At 35.2% G+C, this 24,184-nt stretch overlaps 3 protein-coding genes and 2 pseudogenes across 3 annotated transcripts; all 5 read right to left on the bottom strand.

Annotated features, from left to right (window-relative positions):
- Positions 1-1,811: 1,811 nt before the first annotated feature.
- Positions 1,812-3,982, bottom strand: LOC132170082 (uncharacterized; annotated as a pseudogene).
- Positions 3,983-7,354: 3,372 nt separating this feature from the next.
- On the bottom strand, positions 7,355-9,394 carry LOC132170081 (polyubiquitin-like). Its single transcript, XM_059580989.2, has 2 exons — positions 9,016-9,394; positions 7,355-7,797 (listed from the first exon to the last, which is right to left on the bottom strand). Exons 1-2 carry the CDS (start codon positions 9,392-9,394, stop codon positions 7,355-7,357), a joined length of 822 nt encoding a protein of 273 aa, XP_059436972.2.
- A 1,866-nt stretch (positions 9,395-11,260) lies between these two features.
- LOC132168713 (ubiquitin domain-containing protein 7SL RNA1-like) lies at positions 11,261-12,694 on the bottom strand (annotated as a pseudogene).
- Positions 12,695-15,393: 2,699 nt separating this feature from the next.
- On the bottom strand, positions 15,394-16,215 carry LOC132170080 (ubiquitin domain-containing protein 7SL RNA2-like). The gene has a single exon (XM_059580988.2). It carries the CDS (start codon positions 16,213-16,215, stop codon positions 15,394-15,396), a length of 822 nt encoding a protein of 273 aa, XP_059436971.1.
- Positions 16,216-18,797: 2,582 nt separating this feature from the next.
- On the bottom strand, positions 18,798-19,607 carry LOC132172832 (ubiquitin domain-containing protein 7SL RNA2-like). The gene has a single exon (XM_059584399.1). It carries the CDS (start codon positions 19,605-19,607, stop codon positions 18,798-18,800), a length of 810 nt encoding a protein of 269 aa, XP_059440382.1.
- Positions 19,608-24,184: the final 4,577 nt, after the last annotated feature.

Here is a 24,184-nt window from a genome sequence, read left to right as displayed (position 1 = left end):
ATTGGGGTTGGCGTGAAGCCTCCTTTTTTTTTTTTTTTTTTTTTTTTTTGACGTGTGAAGCCTCCTTTTTTGAATTGGAGTGGTTGAAACTTTTTTGGTGCGATTCGCCGGCCGTTAACGTAGTCATAACGGAGTTGAGCTATATAAAGATGTTGTCGGTTTGGTAGCCATGTAAATATTAACGGAGTTGAGATATAAAATAAAAAAAGCGGTTACTTTGACGGAGTTACGTTTGAGAGACGGAAGTCACATAGGTATCTCCGTCATGTTTGGCTTTTCTTTATGGGGTAGGGGCCATAGGGGACTCGAAGTCAGTGTCGTGGGGCCCATGAGGCTTGGTTTTTTTGGTTGCAAAGTGGGCTTTTGATTAATCAATGAGGGCTCCACCGGAGTTGATTGGTAGCTGCACCGGTTGCCGGTTTGCCGGTTGCCGGTTACCGGTTGCCGGTTACCGGTTGCTACTTTTTAGATTGCCCGTCGTGTGAATACGTGACTGATCGTTTTCCTCTCTTTGGGAGCAAATGGGCAATAGAGTTTTTTATTTTTGCTGGTTAAGTCATGGGCAATAGAGTTAAATGAGAATAACTTTTATCAAATTTTGGTGTAAATCTTTTTTTATAGTCTCCATGGTATCCGGTGCCCGAAACAATGCCTTGGACTCAGCCAGACCGTGGGCCTTCAACCGGGTGTAGGCTTAGCAAGTGCACTGGTCTCAGACAGATCCATCGACTTATCTTCGGTCCAATAGTCTGCACCACTCATTCTATTGGACAGGTAAGTTGCAAGCCTTCGACCTGAATGATTGACCCAAGGAGTAGGTAGTACTCAGTACGGTTCGAATTTGAGACCATGAGGAAGCATACCCCATTATCCACCCCTAGGAGAAGTAGTACTTAGCAGAATTCGAACTTAATTAAGACCATGAGGGAGCATACCCCAATATCCAATTGTCTTGATTTAAATCACTTTTTTATTTGGCTCTTGGTGATCGGGTGCACAAAGTAAAGCTAGCCAATGGACTGGGCAATCAAATCAGCAGAGTGTGAGAAAATTGATGGCCATAGCTTTATAGTGGAAACCTAGTTAGAGTGGAGATGATAAAAATGATGAATGGGTTTGTTTTTCGTGTTTTCATTACATTTTTATTAGAGGTCGTAAAAGTAGTACTGTTTTATAGCCCATCCAATTAGTAATGGCTCTCTATTATTAATACAAAATAGGCAATGCATGCTTGTAATTAAAGTAAATATAATTTTTTTTTTTTACTAAATAACATTTATAATATTTGTTTGTGAGATATTGGTTTGGATTAGAGACAAATTAAATTAACTCATTTTGCGAGGTACACTTTTATTCTATTGGTAATAATCAACATCTCGCAATTGGTATTAATCAAAAGCTCTTTTAATAGTTTTTAAGGACTAACTCAATCATTTCGGACTACGACTTATGTAACAGAGGTTATTAATTCATTCTCTCTCATTTCTTTTCCCTTGAACAAACATGTCAAAAAAAAAAAAAAAAAAAAAAAAAGAAAGAAGTTCTTCTCGATATATATATATATATAATGACAAAGGGACTGTTCCTCAATAGACTGTTCGCAACATCTGATGAACTTATCTCAACTGCTTATCTGAATCTTTACGTTAATTAGCTTGTATAGATACAATATACATGTAATTCAAACTTCAAATCTACTTCTATAAGACAGCATGCAGATCATCAACAAACTGTTTTTCTCAATCCATTATCTTACAACATACACGTACAATTACAAATGCATAAACATTAATTATACATGCGCTGAGAAAACACACATAAATGCATTAGTCAAACATGCTGAGCTGTCTCTCGCTTGAGTATGCCTGCATGAGAAAGTAAAGCCCACAAGTGAGTCACAAACTCCCCTCCCTCAGCTAGAAACTCCGCATGAGCAGTTATATCATCCGAGGGAGCCACAAACAACATCATATCTGCCCAGAAATCTGCCAGAATTTTCCACCTCTGCTCATTGTCTTCTATTCCTACTATCAGACGCTTTGCAAGAACAGCACTTCTCTTCATAATTGTTTCCCCAGGATCGCCCTCGCCTAATCTCATCATCTTTCCGTACCTAGTAGTCAAGGTTTTGAATCCCCTGAGAAGGTCCCTGGCTTCACCAACAACCTGGTCAAAAATAGTCTCTGTTGTGTAAGCATGATCAGGTAGAAGTCTTGGGGTAAAAGCCACCAAGTAGGCACAATACTTAGACAAGCTCGTTGCCACAATGAAGTGTTCGCTTTCCCTTTGTATTTGGGCTTCTTCCCTGGCTGCAATCTCACAAAGACTAGTGGCTATATGCCAAACCATAATAACATGCGTCTGTGTCTCAAGTCGACATGCCCAAGATAATTCATTCTCTACCCCATTTCGTTGTAGAGAAGCCTCCCCATTAATACTCAATCGCTGGCCATTGGTCCTTAGTGAAAGTACAATTGCTTTCTTCACTTCCACGGGCAATTTGATGCGGCTACTTTCTTTCTGGCCTTTTATAGGCTTATCTAAGAACCCAGTGCAAATGGTCCAAGGATTGTATAGCAATTTGGAAGGATTATGATATAAGGATTCAAGTAGAGAGTATTGGCCAAGTTTTCTTTCCCAAGGTCTTAACCATTTCTTGTGGCATAAAATTTGTATAATCTTCTCTACCCATATCTTCCTCTGCCACGTGGGCTTCTTGACATATCTGCAAAGCCAGTTTACCTTTGCCCATTCGGAGAACATGATACCGAAATATTGCACAACTTCCATAAAAAGGATTGCAATTATAACTATTCTAGTAACTAGAGCATCAACATTATGACCACTTTCTGTAACGAGGTTCAATTCTCCGTCGGGTGTTTGGTAACTTCCTAGGATTGCAACAAAATACCAACAACTAACTATGACAAAAATGATTTGCATACTTTTTGAAAATATTGGAATTCCTTTAGCAAAGAGGACAGGGTATTTTGTGTAGAAGAAATCATAAAGAAAGTCGAGTTCTACCTCGATTACTCTGAATACTCTCTCATGATCACCTTCGTTGGAAAGTAGCCCATTTCGCACCAAGTTCCACGTCTTTGCCTGGGAGATTTCAAACATGGAATATCCTGCAAATCTACGAAGGAGAAGCTTACACAATGCAAAGGAGAGGCAAATGTCTTTGAGTCGCCCATCTGGATCCCCGGTGGAGCTTAAGACTTGTCCGGCCTTGGCATTGCCATATCTTATTTATGGTGATAACTTCATCTGTAATCTCCAACTGTTTTTGGTAGAGTGGTGGGACAACTTTCACGCTTCCCTCCTCTTCACCATTCACCAAATAGTTGTAGCCTTTCATGCAGGTAGGATCTACTTCCTCTTCGTTGCTCAACTGATGCTCATAGATCATGAAGTCTGCCACAAGTTTGGAGCTTCTCACCATACCATATGATCTGCTAGCCAAAGTCAAAGCCCTAAGTCTTTCTCCTGTCCTGTAAATACTCAAAAAATAGAGTAACTCGAGCGCTAGCTGAAATTTATCTGTTTCCTTTCTATACGTATATATCAGATATATCATCCAGAAACATTGAACCACAACAACAAAGTTATAAGTCTTCCGATTCTCGTTTTCTTCAAGATTGTAGGCAGAGATTGAATTAGCGTTTCCAAGAAAAATAACCAAAAACACGGCCCAAACAGGGAAGAGGCCATTACGGAAAGGTGTGGACTGCATTTGGCCCATGGTGTAGGAGATGAGGTACGTAGACAGAACATAAGCTGACCATATCAAATATTTGAGCGCCTTCGTGTGGGTTCGACGCCTGCATGATCCCAAGACTACAAGAATGCATAAAAGAATTGCTGTCAAAATTACATAGAATTCTATGATCGCTAGCTTCCGCTCAGAATACTTTGCACATGATTTATCCAGTGGTGGGGATAAAGGAGGGTGAGCAGGGGCGGCCGCCCCTTCAAACATCTTTGAAAAAAAGATTTCTACAGGCATTTTTTATTCATAGGCAATGAAAACCGTTGAACTCCTATCTGTAGATCGAGAAATTCGAATATTATATATTGATAAGTTGATTATACAGGATCCACATCTACAGTAGTACTGAAGATTATCTAATTCATTTTTGGTTCTTTCCTTCCTTCTTCCGTTTGGGCGACAAATGATGAGCGCACCTTCCGCACAAACTCAGATAACTACAAGTACATACGCCTGTTGCAGCCGGCCACTCTCATTTTTATTTTTAATTTTCTTCAAAAAAAAAAAAAAAAAAAAAAGTTGCACGGCTGGTCCTTTCTTTGTTTTTTTTTTTTTTTGGGAAAACATCAGGATGCTTAAGACACATAGATGGTGAGTGGATGGTTTGGAGAATGCACCGGAGCATTTCTCTATTTTTTGTGTCCATTATATAATACTATAATGTATATTATTATTTTTATCCATTACATAATATTATAACTTTATTAACTTTATGTTAAATAACTTAAATTTCTCACCAAACTCGAGACTGCAAAACGGTACGTTTGGAAGTTGGAACTATTCATCATCTTCCTTGTTTCATTTTTCTAAAAGATTGAAACTTTTTTTTTTTTTTTTTTTTTTCTGAAAATTTTCAAATTTCAACTTGTTAAGAAGCATAATATGGCTGAAACATGAGGATGGAGAGCATAATTATAGCTGAGAGAGAGAGAGAGCATAATAATGACATAAAAATTTGTTTATCATGCTAAGAGAAAGTTTTAAGCGTCGAGGGTGGGCACCAGGATCGGCCCTGTCTTTTTCTAAGGCTGTGTTTAGCAATGAAATAGAAAAAGGGAGTGAAACAGTACTGCATGTACCAGATTTGATTGATAGGAGAAAAAAAAGTAATAATGTTTTGTATAAAAAATAAAAAAATTTATTTGTAGTGATTTTTTTATTTAAATAGTAATAAAAAGTAATTGATGTGATGTAAAAAATAAAAATATTAAAATTGTTTTTAAGAATAATTTTTTTAATTTTTACGCACGAACTGGTCGGTCCTTTGCCAAACATAGCCTAAGCAAATAAGGAAGAGTTGTTTCAATAATTTGTACTTGCCTAATAGCATCTCATAACATAAACCTAGATATCACATCAAACATCAAAACATGTGGCGAAAAAAGTTAAACAATAATATTAAATAACACAGAATTGACGTGTGACCAGTGTTTGTCGAGAGCGACGATAACTTTCGTTTTTCTTTTGTTTTCGTGGTGTGAAACCAGAATAATGTGCCCACGCGTCTAAGAGCATTCTTAATAGCTTTCTCATCATTTTTCTTACATTTAAGGATTTAAATTACTTTTTACTTTCCTATGTCAAATTACATTCCAATAGCGTCTCTTAATTATTTTCTATATCATTAAAATATTTGTTTTTTTTTTTAATTTTATATATATATATATATATATATATATATGAGAGGAGAGAGGAGAGCGAATTGTAAGAGGAAAAAGGAGAAAGGCCAAAGAGAGAGTAGAGAAGAGAGAGAAATGTTTATTTATTTATTTTAATAATAGTAAAGATTGTAATAGTGGAATCCTATACTTTGGGTTCCACTGTATAGGATTCCTATACTTTGGGTTCCACTGTATAAATAACACAGAATTGACGTGTGACCAGTGTTTGTCGAGAGCGACGAAGACTTTCGTTTTTCTTTTGTTTTCGTGGTGTGAAACCAGAATAATGTGCCCACGCGTCTAAGAGCATTCTTAATAGCTTTCTCATCATTTTTCTTACATTTAAGGATTTAAACTACTTTTTACTTTCCTATGTCAAAATACACTCCAATAGCTTCTCTTAATTATTTTCTATATCATTAAAATATTTGTTTTTTTTTTTTTTTTAATTATATTATATTATATATATATATATATATATATATGAGAGGAGAGAGGAGAGCGAATTGTAAGAGGAAAAAGGAGAAAGGCCAATGAGAGAGTAGAGAAGAGAGAGAAATGTTTATTTATTTATTTTAATAATAGTAAAGATTGTAATGGTGGAATCCTATACTTTGGGTTCCACTGTAGCAGTTCTCATGGTTGAAGTTCATTTAAAGAGTCTGCTGTGGGACATTTTTTGAGATTTTTTGAATATATTTCTTACACATAGGGAACAAACTCCCTTATAGGGAGTCTGCTAAGAATGTTCTATGAGAGAAAAATGAATGAGTTTTCTTTCCTTGAACCATGCGTGGGGCATTACTTCGGAAAAATACATGCATGGAGGAGAGAAATGTCAAATGTGGGCTAGTGTTTTGTCGAGAGCGACGAAGACTTTCATTTCTTTTTGTTTTCGTGGTGTGAAACCAGAATAATGTGCCCAACGCGTCTAAGAGAGGAAAATGAATGGGTTTTCTTTCCTTGAACCATGCGTGGGGGCATTACTTCGGAAAAATACATGCATGGAGTAGAGAAATGTCAAATGTGGGCTGCCACACGTGATTGAGGGGAAAGGAAAATGAGTGATGGGCCTGAGTCATAAGAGGTCCAGGGGACAAGGGTTTGAGTGAATTTTCAAAACTACCCTTAGTTTAAGTGAAAGATGAGAGGAAAGCATGAAAAGAATGGAAGGCAAAAATAAATAAGAGGATATAATGATATTTTTATTTTATTTTTGTCTTCTTATTTTTGCTTAACCGGTTTTCTCTCCATTTCCTTTGAAATGGGGAGGATCCTTTTGGGAACGGGTAAGGGCCTTGCGTTGAAAACTTTTAAATTTTCTTTTATTGGTATTTTCGAGTCATCCAAGCTCATAGGATAATAGGAAAACGCCTTGTTTTAATTTACTATACTAATTCATAATAGTTTATTTACTCAAAATAAATTTTAATAAAATTTTTTCATTCAATTTTTAAGTGTGATAATAATTCAACTTATTTTTAATTAATCATAACAAACACATTAAATAATTTTTTGAATATTATATCTCTCACACTTTACGACCAAAATATGCTTTCAACTTAAAAACATATACTTAGATCATATCACTACTAAAAATGAGATCATCCAATTCATTCATACAATACAATTCCATTCAATACATTGTTCTAAAAATTCGTTCATCTATTCAAATCACCAAATCATTATTATCACCTTACAATATTACATCCATTAACATCAAATACATATTAGAAAATCAAACGAAGATAACATGCGTGTTACATGCAGTTTCAGAGCGTAGTTACATCTTATACCTTCTTAATATTTTCATAGCAAATATATCGTTTCCTATAGTATTAATAATTAATGCATGCTTCATGCCTTGATATCTAATATTATTATTTCATATTATATAATGCTATAACCACATTATAATAAGTCAAACAAGATATAACTCAGATTCTTCATCAATTCTATAAGCAGAAAGATAACAACGATCAACAAGATTATGTCCTCGTGGAAATTGGAGTCTCTTGTTTTCCACGTCAATCCCAAACTCTGCATGAAGTATTTCTTTCACCTTCCCCACCGTAACATCTCTGACTAATAAGCTACACAGATGCATGGGATCCGCCTTGATCCAAATTAGGATTTTGTGGTAAGCAATGAGGGTCGTCTCAGGGGTAATATGATAATCTAGCACAGTTAGTTCATCTCGTAGAACCTCTTCGTTATAGGTCAAGTCCATCTTATCTGGTGAGAGACCAATCATTTTCTCTAACTGAATTTTAATATCAACAATTTTTGCAGCAACGGGAATCTTCAGTTTAAACGGATAACCTAGTCGGTGAACGGTGATTGTCATGGTCTGCCAGAAACCAACTAATTCATTTTTTGTGTAAATAAATTAATTTTAGCAGATTATATAGTTAAAATTAAGCATGGATAAAGGAAAGAACGAAAGGAAATAGCAATAAAATAACAAAATAAGAAGGAAATTAACTGCTACATATTCATTTTCGTAACATGAAATTTATGGAGTGCAAGAATGCATTACCGGAAAAGTCTGAGGGTCCATATATAGTGTACGTTGTATCAGAAGGAGAAGAATTGAAAATTAGTGACACCTTAGTTTAACTAGAGAAATGCCATATATATAAAATTAATATGCATGCCATAAAGGTGTTTTAGTGACAATGTTATTTGCATGAATATATTCCCTTCATGCAAATTTTGTCCCAATTACTTCTAACATGATCTGAACAAATTAAATAAAATCAAAAGTATCAGGGGGAGGCAATTGATTGGGTTTCATGCCGCTGATTTCATGCAAATATTGTTCTTCTTACAATTTTCATGCATAGTGAGCAAATAGTTCTAACACATGCAGTTGGCATGACTTAAGCACCATATAGGGTATGTTTGATATTTGTTAATTATGTATTTTGGGGATTTTTTTTTTAATTAAAAAAAAAAAAGTGTTTAATTTGATAAAATATAAAGGTTAAAATAATTGTGTTTTGAGTTGTTTGTTAATGTTTTTGTTTTAAAAAACATAAAAAATAGAAATCTTTGTTCCGAGACACCGGTTTAGGTACAAACATAATCTTCTTGCAGTATTTCTTTGGTTCTTCTTATTTCAAGCTTTCAACAATTTAAATCATCAGTTAACTTAGCTTGGAGATCGAGAATGATCAGAGGTATGTGATCAAACTTCTATATTGATTGAACTTTTATATTTAAATTGCTTTTTAAAATTAATTACTTAGGAATATATATAATTTTTGTATTTTAATTGTATGAAATATATATAATTGTTGTTAGTTGAGATTATGAAGAACGACAATAATTTGAGAGCTCCAATCAAATTCTATTATATTGTAGATTATGAACAACAACGATGATTCATAAGTAATATTCTTTATTTTTCATCAATTTTTATTCAACTTTATTTTGAAATTGACCCTTGAACCAAAATTCCGGCAGCTGTGCCACCGAGTATGATATATATATATATATCATACTCGATATATGTATTTCAGAAATGATCAATATATATTTCTGATTCATCAATAATTCCGTAACTCCACAGAAAACAACCTTCATTAAGATCATGATCTTTCGGATATTGGAGATTTGATCTCATGATAGGAAGGCCAGAATTTGCGTGGAACATCTCTTTCAAGTCCCCCACCGTAGTGTCATCGTTCACCATTAAGCTATACCGCCGGTAAGGGTCAAACCTGATCCAAACACGAAAGTTCTTGTAGAGAACAAGTTTAGCCCCGGAAGGAATTTGATAATCCAGCAAAGTCAGTTCATTGCGTCTTAGCCACACTGCATTATAGGCCAGATCCATCTTCGCCGGTAGCATATCTAATATTTTCTCTGCTATCTCCATTTTCACTTCAACAATTCTTGCTGCACGTGGAATCTCCAGAGGATACGACACACCTAAGTGGAAAATGGTGATCACCATCGTCTGCCAAACACCAACCAGATAAATAATTTTAGCGTAAGATTATATATTCAAGCACACTCAAAAGCATTAAAAAAACAAAAAAAGGTTAATAATTAAGAATCAGGAAATCAAGTGTTAAATAGAATGTTTATAAAGTCAAGTTCATGGAGTGCAAGAATAAAAACTGCATACAGTAGAATTCTGATCAGGCTCCATATATAGTTAGACAAGTCTCGGATATTATCAATCTGTCAAGTCTCAATACGGAGAAGACTATGAGGACCATCTTTTAAACTACTGATTAAAATTCATGCTATAAGGATGCATGGGGTACGTAGTTACAATGCTTTTAGTTTGTTGAATTCATGAAAATTTCATCCCAACTTCCAACATGAGCAGCAAAAAATTAACTCACAATGAAAGCAAAATAATAATTTATAAAAGGGGCCGATTAATTAAATGGGCGTTGCGGCTAACTTCACACAAATACTGTTTAACTGTTGTAAAAATCAACTATTCATGACAATATGCCCCAGTGAGCAAATACGAACAAAACCCTGCAATAAATTTTCAAGATTACATTATTTTGGTCAAAAATATTTTATCATCGCAGAATTTGTATGAGCAGATTTAGCATAGTTTACACGGATAAGGATCCCTTGCAATTGGCTACGACCTTTAACCCCATCTAGCCCTCTTTGTGTGATGACGGTTTGAATTACACTCTTTTGGACAATCAATTGTAGAGGGTCTTGTTCTTTATACACAAGGCCCTAATCATAATTGAATAGTTGGATTAGTTCAATCAGTCTTGCTCCTTTGGCAGTCACACACTCCAATAGCTAGCTACTCCGTACATCATACAAGAAACGGGAATAGAAATTGGACAACTGATGCGAGAGAGCTCGGAACTCATCTATCCAAATAAATTTTGGGCTGTCAGTCCACCTACTTAGGCATATGTGCCAAATGATTTTTCTAGCAATTTGAGCAGCTAATTGTTGTGGACAATAATCCATATAATACACATCAATTCCATTTGACTGATGTGGTAGTGTTCATGAACAATTTATTTTTTTATTTTTTAAAAAAGGTTTATACAATAATTGATGTGCACTACCGCATTAGCCCAGTGAAATGTGATGAAATGATTGTGTAATATGTAGCATTATTCAATAGGTAAAACACCTCTCATGCATTGCGGGGTCAAGAAGTACTTGTGATTTAATTTAGTGTTTCTTTATGTAAGCATTACGTTGAAAATCATGCCTAATGGTGTGAGCTTAATTACACCACCCATCAGTATTAATTTTCCATAAGAAATATGTGAGGAAAATAATTCAATATGATAATTAACAATAATGGACACTCGAAATGGCAATAACATTTACAAGTACTTTACAATGTAGGAGAAGATAATTCTAACGTTTCCTAATCGAGTTCAAATATGTAAAATTGGTGTCCAAATAGGTTGAATGGTAAAATCAATTAAATTTGTAATTTTGGGTGAACTGAAGATGTTTTGTTCGAACGATCCTTTGAACAAGCTGGACAAAACAGACTTATAGAATTGACTGTGGTTCAGACTCTAGTTCAAATGTGAGCTTCCATAGGAGAAACCAAGAAGTTCATTCACTACTACGTTATGTTCGAAAAGTAGTATCACTTTGAAATACTAAAATATGTGTAACAAATGAGTGCGAAAAGTAGTATCACTTTGAAAAATATCTAGCTAGTTGATTACTTCAGGTTTTCAGCACATATGAAATTAATTGGATTGGTTATGTACATTTTCGTCGACTTTCCAAGCATCTACCCACTTAGACTCTTAAAATTTAATCTATAAGTAATTCTAGCACATATCATTGGAACAAAAACATATAATCATGAACCGCTAGTGACAGTCCCATTGGATATCTTTATGGTATCACCTTGCCCAACATGATGCCACCAAAACGACCTATCGTCATCCATTGCATTCTGCTCGTAAAAGAAAAAATGACCCTCGTGCAAGATGAAAATGTAGCCCCTATTGCAACTTCTGCAGCTCCTTTCTCAGCAACCCAACATTATCCTATGCATTCACCTTGACCGGAATTGACACAGCGAAAACGATAGACATGAAAGAGAAACTATATTCTTAATACACAAAATAAACACGCACATTGATAAAGCAAACTGATAATATTGTTAATGGAAAAATCTCATTATTCTAATACAACTTATCCAAATTTATAGTGAAACCCTAAAGATACAAAAGGTAGAAATATTCTAAGAAAGGAAATAAAACAAAAGGGAAAATATAATAAATATGAAAATACTTGACGTCAAAGGTAACCCAAAGATGGGAATCTTCTACATAGGAAATCAAAAAAATTAGAGAAAGTTATTATGCTGAATGTCTTTCAAATCACAATCTGCCAATCAGTGTCCTATTTCTTTCTTGTTCATCAATCTGGTTGGCATTCGGCACATATACATAAGAAATTAACTAATTAATCTTATCAGTATATATTGTAAAGGACCTGACCGTAATTTCCCATTCACCTTGCATGCGATGAGTTGTCTGGCGCCATCGATGTTACAGTCCCATTGAGTATCTCTATGGTATCACCTTGCCTAACATTGTGCCACCGAAACGACATATCGTCATCCATCACAGCCTGCTTGTAAATGAAAAAATAACCCTCAGGTGGAAGAGGAAAAAGTATCATCTTCTGCAATTTCTCCAGCTCCTTCCTCAGCTCCCCAACATTAGCCGACTCATTCACCTCGACCGGAATCCTCTTCGTCCCACACCTTGTCAGCACTGTTAGGTTTAACTTCTTCGGCCCTTTAAAACTAACATCAATTTTTGAATTGTTCAAAAACTCATAATCACGTAAAGACTTATGGTCGTCTTGTAATTCAATACCGTTGGAATGAATTACCAACTGATCAATAGATACAGCTTCCATTTCTTTTATCTTTTCCTTTAACCGTCCAATGGTGTCGTTTACGTCCATTTTTAGAGGGACATGAAATTTGGACGTTGGGGGCTTTATGTAGACCTGGATTTTCTTGGGCATAGATAAGTTGTCAATCTCAACAATGGCTTTATTGCGTTCAGGAGAAACAATATTGAGCTGAATGTGTGAGTTTTGGAGGATTTCACATTGCTCAACATTGTGGTTGTCTTGGAGGACATTGCCATTGAAGATAAGGGTTTGCTTTGATATGGGTATGGCTTGGTATTTTTGTATCTCTCTAGGACAGTGTCAAGAAACCCACTTCAATGGAGAATGGATTTCCTCCCTGCAGCTCAAAAATCACCTCCATTGTTGGAAAAGAAGAAATCAAGCAGGCCACCAAGAGAAGTCTCAGATATTATCAATATTTCAAGTCTCAATATGGAGAAGACAATGTAGACTATCTTTTAAACCAATTGAAATCCATGCCATAAGGGTGGCGTTCGTAGTTACAATGCTATATTTGCTTTTTAAATTCATGAAAATTTCTTCCCATGCTTCCAACATGATTCGCAAAAAATTAACTCACAATGAAAAGAGAAAAAATTAAATAAAATAATTTTTAAAAGGGGCCAATTAAATGGGCACTTTGCATGACTTCACACACATATTGTTTAATTGCTTTAAAAATAAACTGTTTATCCTTTTCTTCTGACTATTTCTAAGCCTAGTAAGCAAATACGAACAAAGGCCGGCCCGCAATAAATTTTCAAGATTAAATTATTTTGATTAAAAATATTTTATCATCTTTTTCTTTTTAAAGTCACAGTATTTTTTTTTTTTTTGGGTACAGATTTAACATTGTTCACAAGGATATGGATCCTTGCAATTGGCGATGCCCTTAAGCCCTCTATATATGTGGGATGACTATTCGAATCGAGTGTAATTTGGACAACCAATTGTAAGGGTCTTGGTCCTAATTTACAAGGCGCTCAATATAACTGAATAGTTGGATCAATTCAACTAGTGTCTTACTCCTCTGTTAGTCACACGCCCCCCACTCCTATGCCATAGGCGAAACAGGAATAAAAAATTGAGATTATTAAGATCCACAGAAATTAGTTGTCCAAATTGCTAGAAATTTAGATAGCAAATGTGAAAGAGTTCATATAAAGGCTACATGTCCAAATAAATTTTAGGCTATCTAACCACCTATATATCTAGGCAGGTGGGCCATATGAGTTCTCTAGAAATTTGGGTAGCTATTTGTTGCCGATCCAAATCCACATACTACACTTTTATTTTACTGGGCTGAAGTGGTAGTGCCCATCAACTCTTGTTATTATTATTTCTTTAATGCATGGACTTAAGATTAAATTTGTTTTTTTATTGTTTAAATAAATTGTTTGATACCCAAACCTGAGAATAATTAACTAAGCCACATATGTTGGTAAATGTTTATGCTACTATCCAAAATTGCAATCAGAAAGCTCTGACAAGGCAAGTCTTGAGACTTAAGTGTGCCATTGTGCGCTCCCCCACTTACCTGAGACACTGTCCGGTTGTACTTTAAAAAAAAAAACTGTTTACCCACTGACATGTTAGTTTTGTCTTTTATTCTTGAGAACTTTATTTTGACATCTATACAATTATTGGATGTTAATGAAGTAGTGATTATCATAATAATTTTGGGTGAGCTACAACATCCCGATTTTATAATGATAATTGCATCAAAATTATATATGTGAACTTCATAAAGAAGATTAACATCATGTTGTAATTAATTCATAAATTTAATTTGCCAATCTCCACATGGACGTTTTTATTTTTATGACTTAATTAGAATAAGATAGTAAATTTAACATTGAAAATAAAACTTCTCTTAAGCCCACAGGTACAGAAAATTTTATTTATTAATGCTAAATTTATTAGTCTGCTTATTAATAAAGAGTAAATTTCATGTGTGATGCAACCTTTGCCCACAGTTAGGTTGAAATTTATTATTATATTAACATTGATTAGTTTAAATAAAGTTATTTCATAGCATTAAAGTATTTTCTTTGGTTATTGCAGCTATTCCTTCTACTTTAATGGATGGAACTTTTCATGTTCCAATGCTTAATGATAACAATTTTACTAACTGGAAAAAAAAAATTATTTTTTACATTGGGGTGTTTGGAGCTTGACTTGGCGCGCCGTGTGGACGAACCACCCGCCCTCAAGGAAAAAAGAACCCCACAAGAGATTGCTAAACATGAATGGTGGGAGCGATCTAATTGCTTAAGTCTAGTGTTCATGAAACCTCATGTCTCTAAGGGCATTAAGGGTTCTATCTCTGAATGCACTAAGGCTAAGGCATTCATTAGGGCAGTTGATGAACAATTTGTGAGTTCCGACAAGGCCTTAGCCAGCACCCTAATGAAGAAGCTATCAAGCAAGTCCTTTGATAATTCCAGAAGTGTACGTGAGCACATTATGGAAACGAGGGACATGGCAGCTCAACTCAAGTCTCTAGAGATTGATATATCTGAGTTATTCTTGATTCATTTCATATTCATTACTTAGAAAAAGTGAGCTATCGAATATCCTGGCAATCGGGGGAAAATTACCCATCAATAATTTTTGAAATCCTAGTCATCAAATGTGATTCAAAGGTCAATATGTCGCCATGTGTCCCATTAATAATAAAATCATAAAATATTATTTAAATTTCAAAAAAAAAATTATAAAAAAAGACACAAAATAAAGATAAAGCAAACTGATAATATTATTAATGGAAAAATCTCATTATTCTAATACAACTTTTCCAAATTTATAGTGAAACCCTAAAGCTACAAAAGGTAGAAATATTCTAAGACAAAAGGGAAAATATAATAAGTATATATATATGATAATACTTAACGTCAAAGGCAACCCAAAGATGGGAATCTTCTAGATGGGAAATAAAAAAAACAAAAAATTAGAGAAAGTTATTAAGCTGAAGGTCTTCCAAATCACAATCTGCCAATCAGTCTCCTCTTTTTTTCTTGTACATCAATCTCGTTGGCATTCGACACATATACATAGAAATTAACTAATTAACCTTGGACGCGATGGGTGGTCTGGCGCCATCAATGTTACAGTCCCATTGAATATCTCTATGGTATCACCTTGCCTAACATTGTGCCACCGAAATGACCTATTGTCATCCATCACATCCTGCTTGTAAATGAAAAAATAACCCTCATGTGGAAGAGGAAAAAGTATCCTCTTCTGCAACATCTCCAGCTCCTTCCTCAACTCCCCAACATTATCCAAATCATTCACCTCGACCGGAATCTTCTTCGTCCCGCACCTTGTCAGCACCATTATGTCTAACTTCTTCGACCCTCTAAAACTAACGTCAACTTCGGAATTGTTCAAAAACTCATAATCACGTAAAGGCTTATCGTCTTGTAATTCAATACCGTTTGAATGAAGAACCAACTGATCAATAATAGCTTCAACTTCCAATTCTTTTATCTTTTCCTTTAACTGTCCAATGGTGTCGTTTACGTCCATTTTTACAGGGACATAAAATTTGGACTTTGGGGTCTTTATGTTGACCTGGATTGTCTTGGACATCGATAAGTTGTCAATCTCAACAATGGCTTTATTGGGTTCAGGAGAAACAATGGCTTTATTGGGTTCAAGAGAAACAATATTGAGCTGAATGTGTGCGTTTTGGAGGATTTCACATTGCCCAACATTGTGGTTGTCTTGGAGGACATTGCCATTGAAGATAAGGGTTTGGTTTGATATGGGTATGGCTTGGTATTTTTGTATCTTTTCTTTGATCTCTAGGACAGTGTCAAAGAAACCCACTTCAATGGAGAATGAACCTCCTTGCTGTAGCTCAAAAATCACATCCATTGTTGGAAAAGAAGAAATCAAGCAGGCCAGGCCACCAAGAGAAGTCTCAGATATTATCAATATATGTCTAGTCTCAATAAGGAGAAGACAATGTAGACCATCTTTTAAACCAATTGAAATTCATGCCATATGGGTGGGGTACGTAGTTACAATCCTATATTTGCTTGTTAAATTCATGAAAATTTCTTCCCATGCATGCTTCCAACATGATTCGCAAAAAATTAACACTCACAATGAAAAAAAATAATAATTAAAGAAAATAATTTTTAAAATGGACCAATTAAATGGGCACTTTGCATGACTTCACACACATATTGTTTAATTGCTGTAAAAATCATTTGTTTATCCTTTTCGATCGTCCGACTATTTCTAAGCCTAGTGAGCAAATACGAACAACGCCCAGTCCGCAATAAATTTTCAAGACTAAATTATTTTGGTCAAAAATATTTTATCATCCTTTTCTTTTTAAAGTCACAGTAATTTTTTTATACAGATTTAATTAACATTGTTCACAAGGATATATATGGATCCTTGCAATTGGCGACGCCCTGTAGCCCCCTTAAGCTCTCTATGTGGGACGACTATTCGAATTGAGTGTAATTTGGATAACCAATTGTAAGGGGGTTTGGTCCTAATTTACCAGACCCTCAATATGATTGAATAGTTGGATCAATTCAGTTAGTGTCTCAGTCCTCTTGTAGTCAAACGCCTACTAGTCGAACGCCATAGGTTAAACAGGAATAGAAAACTGAGATGATCAAGATCCACATAAATTAGTTGTCCAAATTGCTAGAAATTTATATAGCAAATGAGAGAGTTCATATAAAAGCCACATGTCCAAAAAAATTTTAAGTTGTCTAACCACCTACCTATTCATGTGGGCCATATGAGTTCTCTAGAAATTTGGGCAACTATTTGTTGTGGATCCAAATCCACATGCTATACTTCAATTTCACTCTGATGATGTGGTAGTGCCCATTAACCCTTGATTTTTTTTTATTTTTTATTTTTTTTTTATTATTTTATATATATATAATAAAAACTTATCCAATAACGATGTGGCACTGCCACATCAGCCTAATAAAATTGGTTAAAATAAAAGTGTGATACTTAAGATTACTCTATATCGTATACCATAGGTTAAATACCTCTCATATACCACCAAGGTGGTAGTCGAGTTGGTAATGGAATTCATTTCATCCAAGTGGTCGCGTGTTCGAATCCGCTTGCGGTAGTAGATGCGTGAACCAGATGCTACTTTGAAGGGGCTTTACCGGCTTGCACGTTGGTGGGGTTGTGGTGACGGGCTAGCCTTCCCCGGCAGTAGCTATGGCTCAAACCGGACATTCCACAGCGGGTGGGGACCCCGATGGTAACGCCCAAGGGGAAAAATTACACTGGTCGCCCCTTCCCACCCTTTTAATTAAAAAAAAAAATACCTCTCATATGGGGAAATGAAGTTGGGATTTTAGTGTTTCCTTATTACACCAGTCTGTTGAATAAGGGTGAAGAAACAAAAACCTAAGAAAAAGATAGTACCCAATCATATGAGTGTGATAATACTTTTTATGTAGAAATCCTGGTCGAGTGTTCTATACATATGGGCTGCATTTACAACAACGAGTCATCCTGTAGTATAATTGCTAAAGTATTGACTAAGTGATTAAATTTATCTCTTCCTATCAGCTTAAGCTTTTGGGATAACTGATAATTTAATATGGTATTAGAGCCAAAAATCACGGGATCGAACCTTGACTCCGTCAAATTACCCCCTATTTAAATTAAATGTTCCACGTGTAAGGGTGAGTGTTAAAGTATTAATTAAGTGATTTAATAGTATGGAACATGTTAAAAATAAGTTGTTGTATTTTATTGACTCAATCAAAAAGATAATAAAAACTTAAATGAATACCAAACAATAATCAAGAGAATATCCCCTTTAATACCATTTCGTATTAAAGGGCGTGTTAATGATTGCCAGTGTTGATCGTTAGTTGGGAAGTCTGTATGCCGAGAAGAATTAGCCGTAAAATGATTTTGACTAACAGATGGGTTTTTACTAACTACTGGTAGTTTAATGGGTGCAACTTGTACATGAGTGGTATTTCGAGAGGAAAAAAAAGGTAAGTAACCATTTAACCCTATAAAGAGTAATATTGTTTAATAAACGTTATATAACTTTCACACAACGTGGGGGCGGGGGGGATGATTTTCCCTGAATATACTAAATAGAATTACTCATAAGTAATAATTATGATACTCTTCACAGGTTAACATTACTTGTTTTAAGTAACATCTGATGTTAGCTATTAAATAGAAAAAAAAAAACATTTAAAATACGCCAATTCAACCTATGTAAAATAGACATAATAAATAAGTGTGAAGAATAGAATTATTCTAAAAAAAGATACGTAGCTGATTGCTTCATGTTTCCAAGACATGTGAAACTAATTGGAATATTGCTTCTGTTTAATTATTCTGCTTGACTTCCCAAGCATCTGTCCACATGGACTCTCTAAATTGCATCCGGAAGTAATTCTAGCACATAATCATTGGAACAAAAACATATGATCGATCGTGATTCATGAACCGCCGGTTACACTCCCATTGAAGATTTCTATGGTATCACCTTGTCCAACATGGTGCCACCGAAACGACCGGTCGTCATCCATCACATTCTGTTCGTAAATGAAAAAATAACCCTCATGCGGAAGATGGAAATGTAGCCTTTGCTGCAACTTCTGTAGCTCCTTCCTCAGCTCCCCAACATTATCCGATGCATTCACTTCAATCGGAATCTTCTTCGTCCCGCATTTCGCCAACACCATTAGCTTTAACTTCTTGGATCCTGCCATAGTCGGACCCGGCCGTGCTGCTGTGGAATTCGTCGGTGACCCTTTGAAACTGACGTCAAGATTCGAATTGTCGGAAAGGTCATAATCGCGTAACGACCTATGGTCTTGTAATTCAGTACCGCTCGAGTGAATCATCAACCGATTAATAGGTAGATCTTCCATTTTTTGTGTCTTTTCCTTTAACTGTCCAATGGTGTTGTTTATGTCCATTTCTAGAGGGGCGTGAAATTTGGACGTTGGGGTCTTGATGTTGAGCTGCACTTTCGAATTCTTGAGCAGTGATAAGCTCTCAATCTCAACCGCGGCTTTGTCGAATTCGGGAGAAATAATGAGTTGAATATGTGAGCTTTGGAGAATGTCGCAGTGCTCGACATCGCGGTTGTCTTGGAGGACATTGCCATTGAAGATGAGTGTTTGGTTTGATATGGGTATGGCTTGGTATTTTTGTATCTTTTCTTTGATTTCTAGGACAGTGTCAAAGTAACCCACTTCAATGGAAAATGGCCTTCCTCTTGGTGGCTCAAAAATCACATCCATGGTTAGAAAAGAAGAGGTGGGGTGTGAGTCTCTTTTTCTACGACCGACTTTGTATATATGTGAGAGTTTTTGAAAGGTGACACAAAATGTGGATGGCGAGATTGTTGTAACAATTTCCGATATTGTCTAACTGAAAGCCTATATGCATGCTGATAATTCTCAATCAAATCTTGATTATAATTTACGTTTTCGAAAGTTGGGATAGTCTCTAAGGAAGTTACGGATTTTGGTTCAGACTAAACGAAAGATATGTCATCTAGATTTTCTAATCCTGCAGGCAGATTTTCTGGAAAGATATATTTCGTACGGTTATATTATTTTTACATGTAGTTTGATTACCAAAATAGCACCCAAAATTTTCAATTTAAAAAAAAAAACAAAAAAAATGCTTGCTAGAGGTTGCACGTGTTAAATTTTAAAAATTTTAATTATCTAGGTAGATCCGCCGTGAATGCGCCCTTTGTTGCCTGAGAAGTGCTAGAGAGCAAAACAAATGAATTCAAAAAAATTTTCAAACTGACGTGGCAGAGATTTTTAAATTAAAAAAAATGCAATTCTCTTTCTCTTGTCTGCCACGTCAGTTTGAAAATTTTCCTCAGTTAATTTGTTTGGCTTCTTAGGACGTCTCTTGTTGCCCACCCTCACCATCGAGCTGTAGGTTAAGATGGTGAACAGTAACTTTTCTAAACGATATGTATTGAATAATTGAAACAATTCATGACTCACGAGACATGCAGACAACAACAAATGTTGATTTTGGACTTCTTATTGAATTTTGCTTTAAACGATTCATAAGTTTAAACTTTAAACTATGCGTTTTTGTAGTCGCTGAAAGAGAAACATAAAAATTTGTGGGTTCTTGAATTTTGTGAAAAATAACGGTGCCGTCTAAGCCAATTGTCAATTTGTCAAAAAGTTTCTATTTCAAATCGTGCCCATCTAATTAAAAGTGTCAATTCAAATCGTATCGAGAAATGAATATAAAACTATAAGTCAATTTTAACTTGGCTTATTTAATTAAACGAATAAAACTGATATTTTAACAATTCTCTAATACCACAAATATCTTAATGCTGAACAAACTTTATTAAATTTTTATCCGCCTGTGATGGATAGAAACGGCCGCCGCCCACACGGGCTGCCGATCTTCTAGCTTGAACAGCGGCTATTCACCGGGGCTACCCAAAAAAAAAAAAAAAAAACGGGCGGCAGCCCCACACGGGATGCCTGTCGTTCGGCCGGAGCGCCGGCCCTTGGTAGCTGGCGCATGAGGAAGAAGAAGATAGGTGGTGGCTAGGGTTTTAATATTTTCCAAGTTGGGATTAAGTTTTCCGGGTAGGGTTTTTAACCCATAAGGAAACCGGGTCTAGTGTTTTTTCGGCCATTGGGTGTGGGTTTATTTTAACCCAAGCCTGATACAGTTAAAAACAAAAAAAACAAAAAAAATTGGTTTATTAAGTGAGTTAACCCGATTGGGCCAACCCAATACAGAAACCAAAGGCTGGCCCAATAAGGAAGCCCAACCCGATAACCCATTTAGTTAACAAAAAAAAAAAAAAGGGGGGGGAGAAAACAGTTTAGGGCTCTTATGGAATTAGAACCTAGGCTCTTAAGGTTAAAGGGGCCTAAGACATTCTAGTATTAGGCCATGTATTTTCATAAGCTTTTATATTGCAATTTAATATATGTTATCATTTAAATTATTTAGCATTGAAATTATTATTTCTTTAATGCATTGTTTAAATAAATTGTTTGATGTCTAGACCTGAGAATAATTAACTAAGCCACATATGTTGGTAAATGTTTATGCTACTATCCAAAATTGCAATCGGAAAGCTCTGACAAGGCAAGTCTTGAGACTTAAGTGTGCCATTGTACGCCCCCCCCCCCCCCCCCCATTTACCTGAAACACTATCTGGTTGTACTTTGAAAAAATACTGTTTACCCATTGACATGTTGGTTTTGTCTTTTATTTTTGAGAACTTTATTTTGACATCTATACAATTATTGGATGTTAATGAAGTAGTGATTATTATAATAATTTTGGTAGAGCTACAGCATCTCGATCTTATAATGATAATTGCATCAAGATTATATATGTGAACTTCATAAAGAAAATTAACATCATGGTGTAATTAATTCATAAATTTAATTTGCCAATCTCCACATGGACGTTTTTATTTTTTTTTGACTTAATTAGAATAAGATAGTAAATTTAACTTTGAAAATAAAACTTCTCTTAAGCCCACAGGTACGGAAAATTTTATTTATTAATGCTAAATTTATTAGTCTGCTTATTAATAAAGAATAAATTTCATGCGTGATGCAACCTTTACCCACAGGTAGGTTGAAATTTATTATTAAATTAACATTGGTTAATTTAAATAAAGTTATTTCATAGCATTAAAGTATTTTCTTTGGTTATTGCAGCTATTCCTTCTGCTTTAATGGATGGAACTTTTCATGTTCCAATGCTTAATGTTAACAATTTTACTAACTGGAAAAAAAAAATTATTTTTTACATTGGGATGTTTGGAGCTTGACTTGGCGCTCCGTGTGGACGAACCACCCCCCCTCACGGAGAAAAGAACCCACAAGAGATTGCTAAACATGAATGGTGGGAGCGATCTAATCGCTTAAGTCTAATGTTCATGAAATCTCATGTCTCTAAGAGCATTAGGGGTTCTATCCCTGAATGCACTAAGGCTAAGGCATTCATTAAGGCAGTTGAGGAACAATTTGTGAGTTTTGATAAGGCCTTAGCCAGCACCCTAATGAAGAAGCTATCAAGCAAGTCCTTTGATAATTCCAGAATTGTGCGTGAGCACATTATGGAAACGAGGGACATGGCAGCTCAACTCAAGTCCCTAGAGATTGATATATCTGAGTTATTCTTGGTTCATTTCATATTGAACTCTCCCCCCCTGAGTATGATCCTTTTAAAATATCCTATAACGCACATAAGGATAAATGATCAATAAATGAACTTCTGACCATGTGTGTTCAAGAGGAGGAGAGGTTAAAACATGAGAAGCCAGAAGGTGTTCACATGGCTATTCATGCTAAGGGAAAGACCAAGAGAGGCAAGCATGCCCAAAAATTCAAGAAGGAGAACAAGGTGTCAATCAAGAAAATTGGCAAGAAGGATACTTGTTTCTTCTGCAAGAAATAAGGGCATATGAAGAAAGATTGCCAAATGTATATAAAGTGGTTCGAAAGAAAATGTAATCTTATATCTCTAGTGTGTCATGAATCTTTTTTTTGTTGAGGCTCTTAATAATACATTGTGGATTGATTCGGGTTCTACAATCTATATTGTCAACTCAATGCAGGGTTTTCTCACAACACAGCAAGCAATGAACAACGTGTCTATTCAGGAAATAAACTGTTTTCACAAGTAGAAGCTGTTGGGACTTTTAAAATAATTTTGAAATCTGGAAATGTTTTAGATCTTGAAAATGTATTTTTTATTCCAGAATTTTCTAAAAATTTAATTTCTGTTTCCAAATTGGATACTGTTGGTTTTGGATTTTGGTTTATCAATTCAACTTTCGGTATTTTTAAAGGTGAACAATTGATTGATGGTGAAATAAAAATTGATGGTTTATTCAAATTTGATCTAGATCCCAACTTTGAAAACAACTATTTATCATTGCATACTAATGTTGGCATAAAGAGGAGTCTAATGGATCAAAGGTCCGCTTTGTTATGGCACAGGAGATTAGGACATATCTGCATAGAGAGAATCAAATGGTTAGTGAATGATAGAGTTCTAAAAACTCTTGACTTTACAAACCTTGGTACTTGTGTGGATTGTATAAAGGGAAAGCAAACCACCAAGACCACTAAAGGTGCCATAAGGAGTTCTGAGATTCTTGAGATCATACACACTGATATCTGTGGAACTTTTCCTACTCCATGCATAAATGGTCAAAGATATTTCATATCTTTCATTGATGACCATACAAGGTTTATGTATCTCTATCTTCTAAATGATAAAGCTGAAGCATTAAATGCTTTCAAGAACTATAAGGAAGAAGTACAGAAACAAAAGGAAAAGAAAATCAAGATCGTAAGAACTGATAGAGGCGGAGAGTACTATGGTAGGTACACAGAAAAGGGACAAATGATAGGTCCATTTGCGAAATTCCTTGAAGAGGAAGGTATTGTGGCTCAATACACGATGCTTGGCACACCTCAACAAAATGGTGTAGCAGAAAGAAGGAATCGCACACTTATGGACATGGTTAGGAGCATGCTTAGTAGTTCCGATTTGCCTGTATTTTTATAGAGTGAAGCCTTAAAAACTGTTGTGTATGTTTTAAACAAGGTTCCATCTAAGGCTGTCCTCAAGACACCTTTTGAATTATAGAATGAGTTGAAACCAAGTTAAATCATTTACACATATGGGGTTGTTCTGCTAAAGTGAGGATTTACAATCCAAATCTGAAGAAATTAGACCTAAGGACAACCAATGGATTTTTTATGGGCTATGCAATTAACTTTAAGGGATTTAGGTTTTACTATCCTTCACATAGTCCTAGAATTGTTGAGTCTATAAATGCAAAATTTATAAA

Source organism: Corylus avellana, chromosome 1 (assembly GCF_965113065.1).
Source record: "Corylus avellana chromosome 1, dhCorAvel1.hap1.2, whole genome shotgun sequence".
NCBI classification, from domain to species: Eukaryota; Viridiplantae; Streptophyta; class Magnoliopsida; order Fagales; family Betulaceae; genus Corylus; species Corylus avellana.
This window is presented reverse-complemented; position numbering and strand designations above follow the sequence as displayed.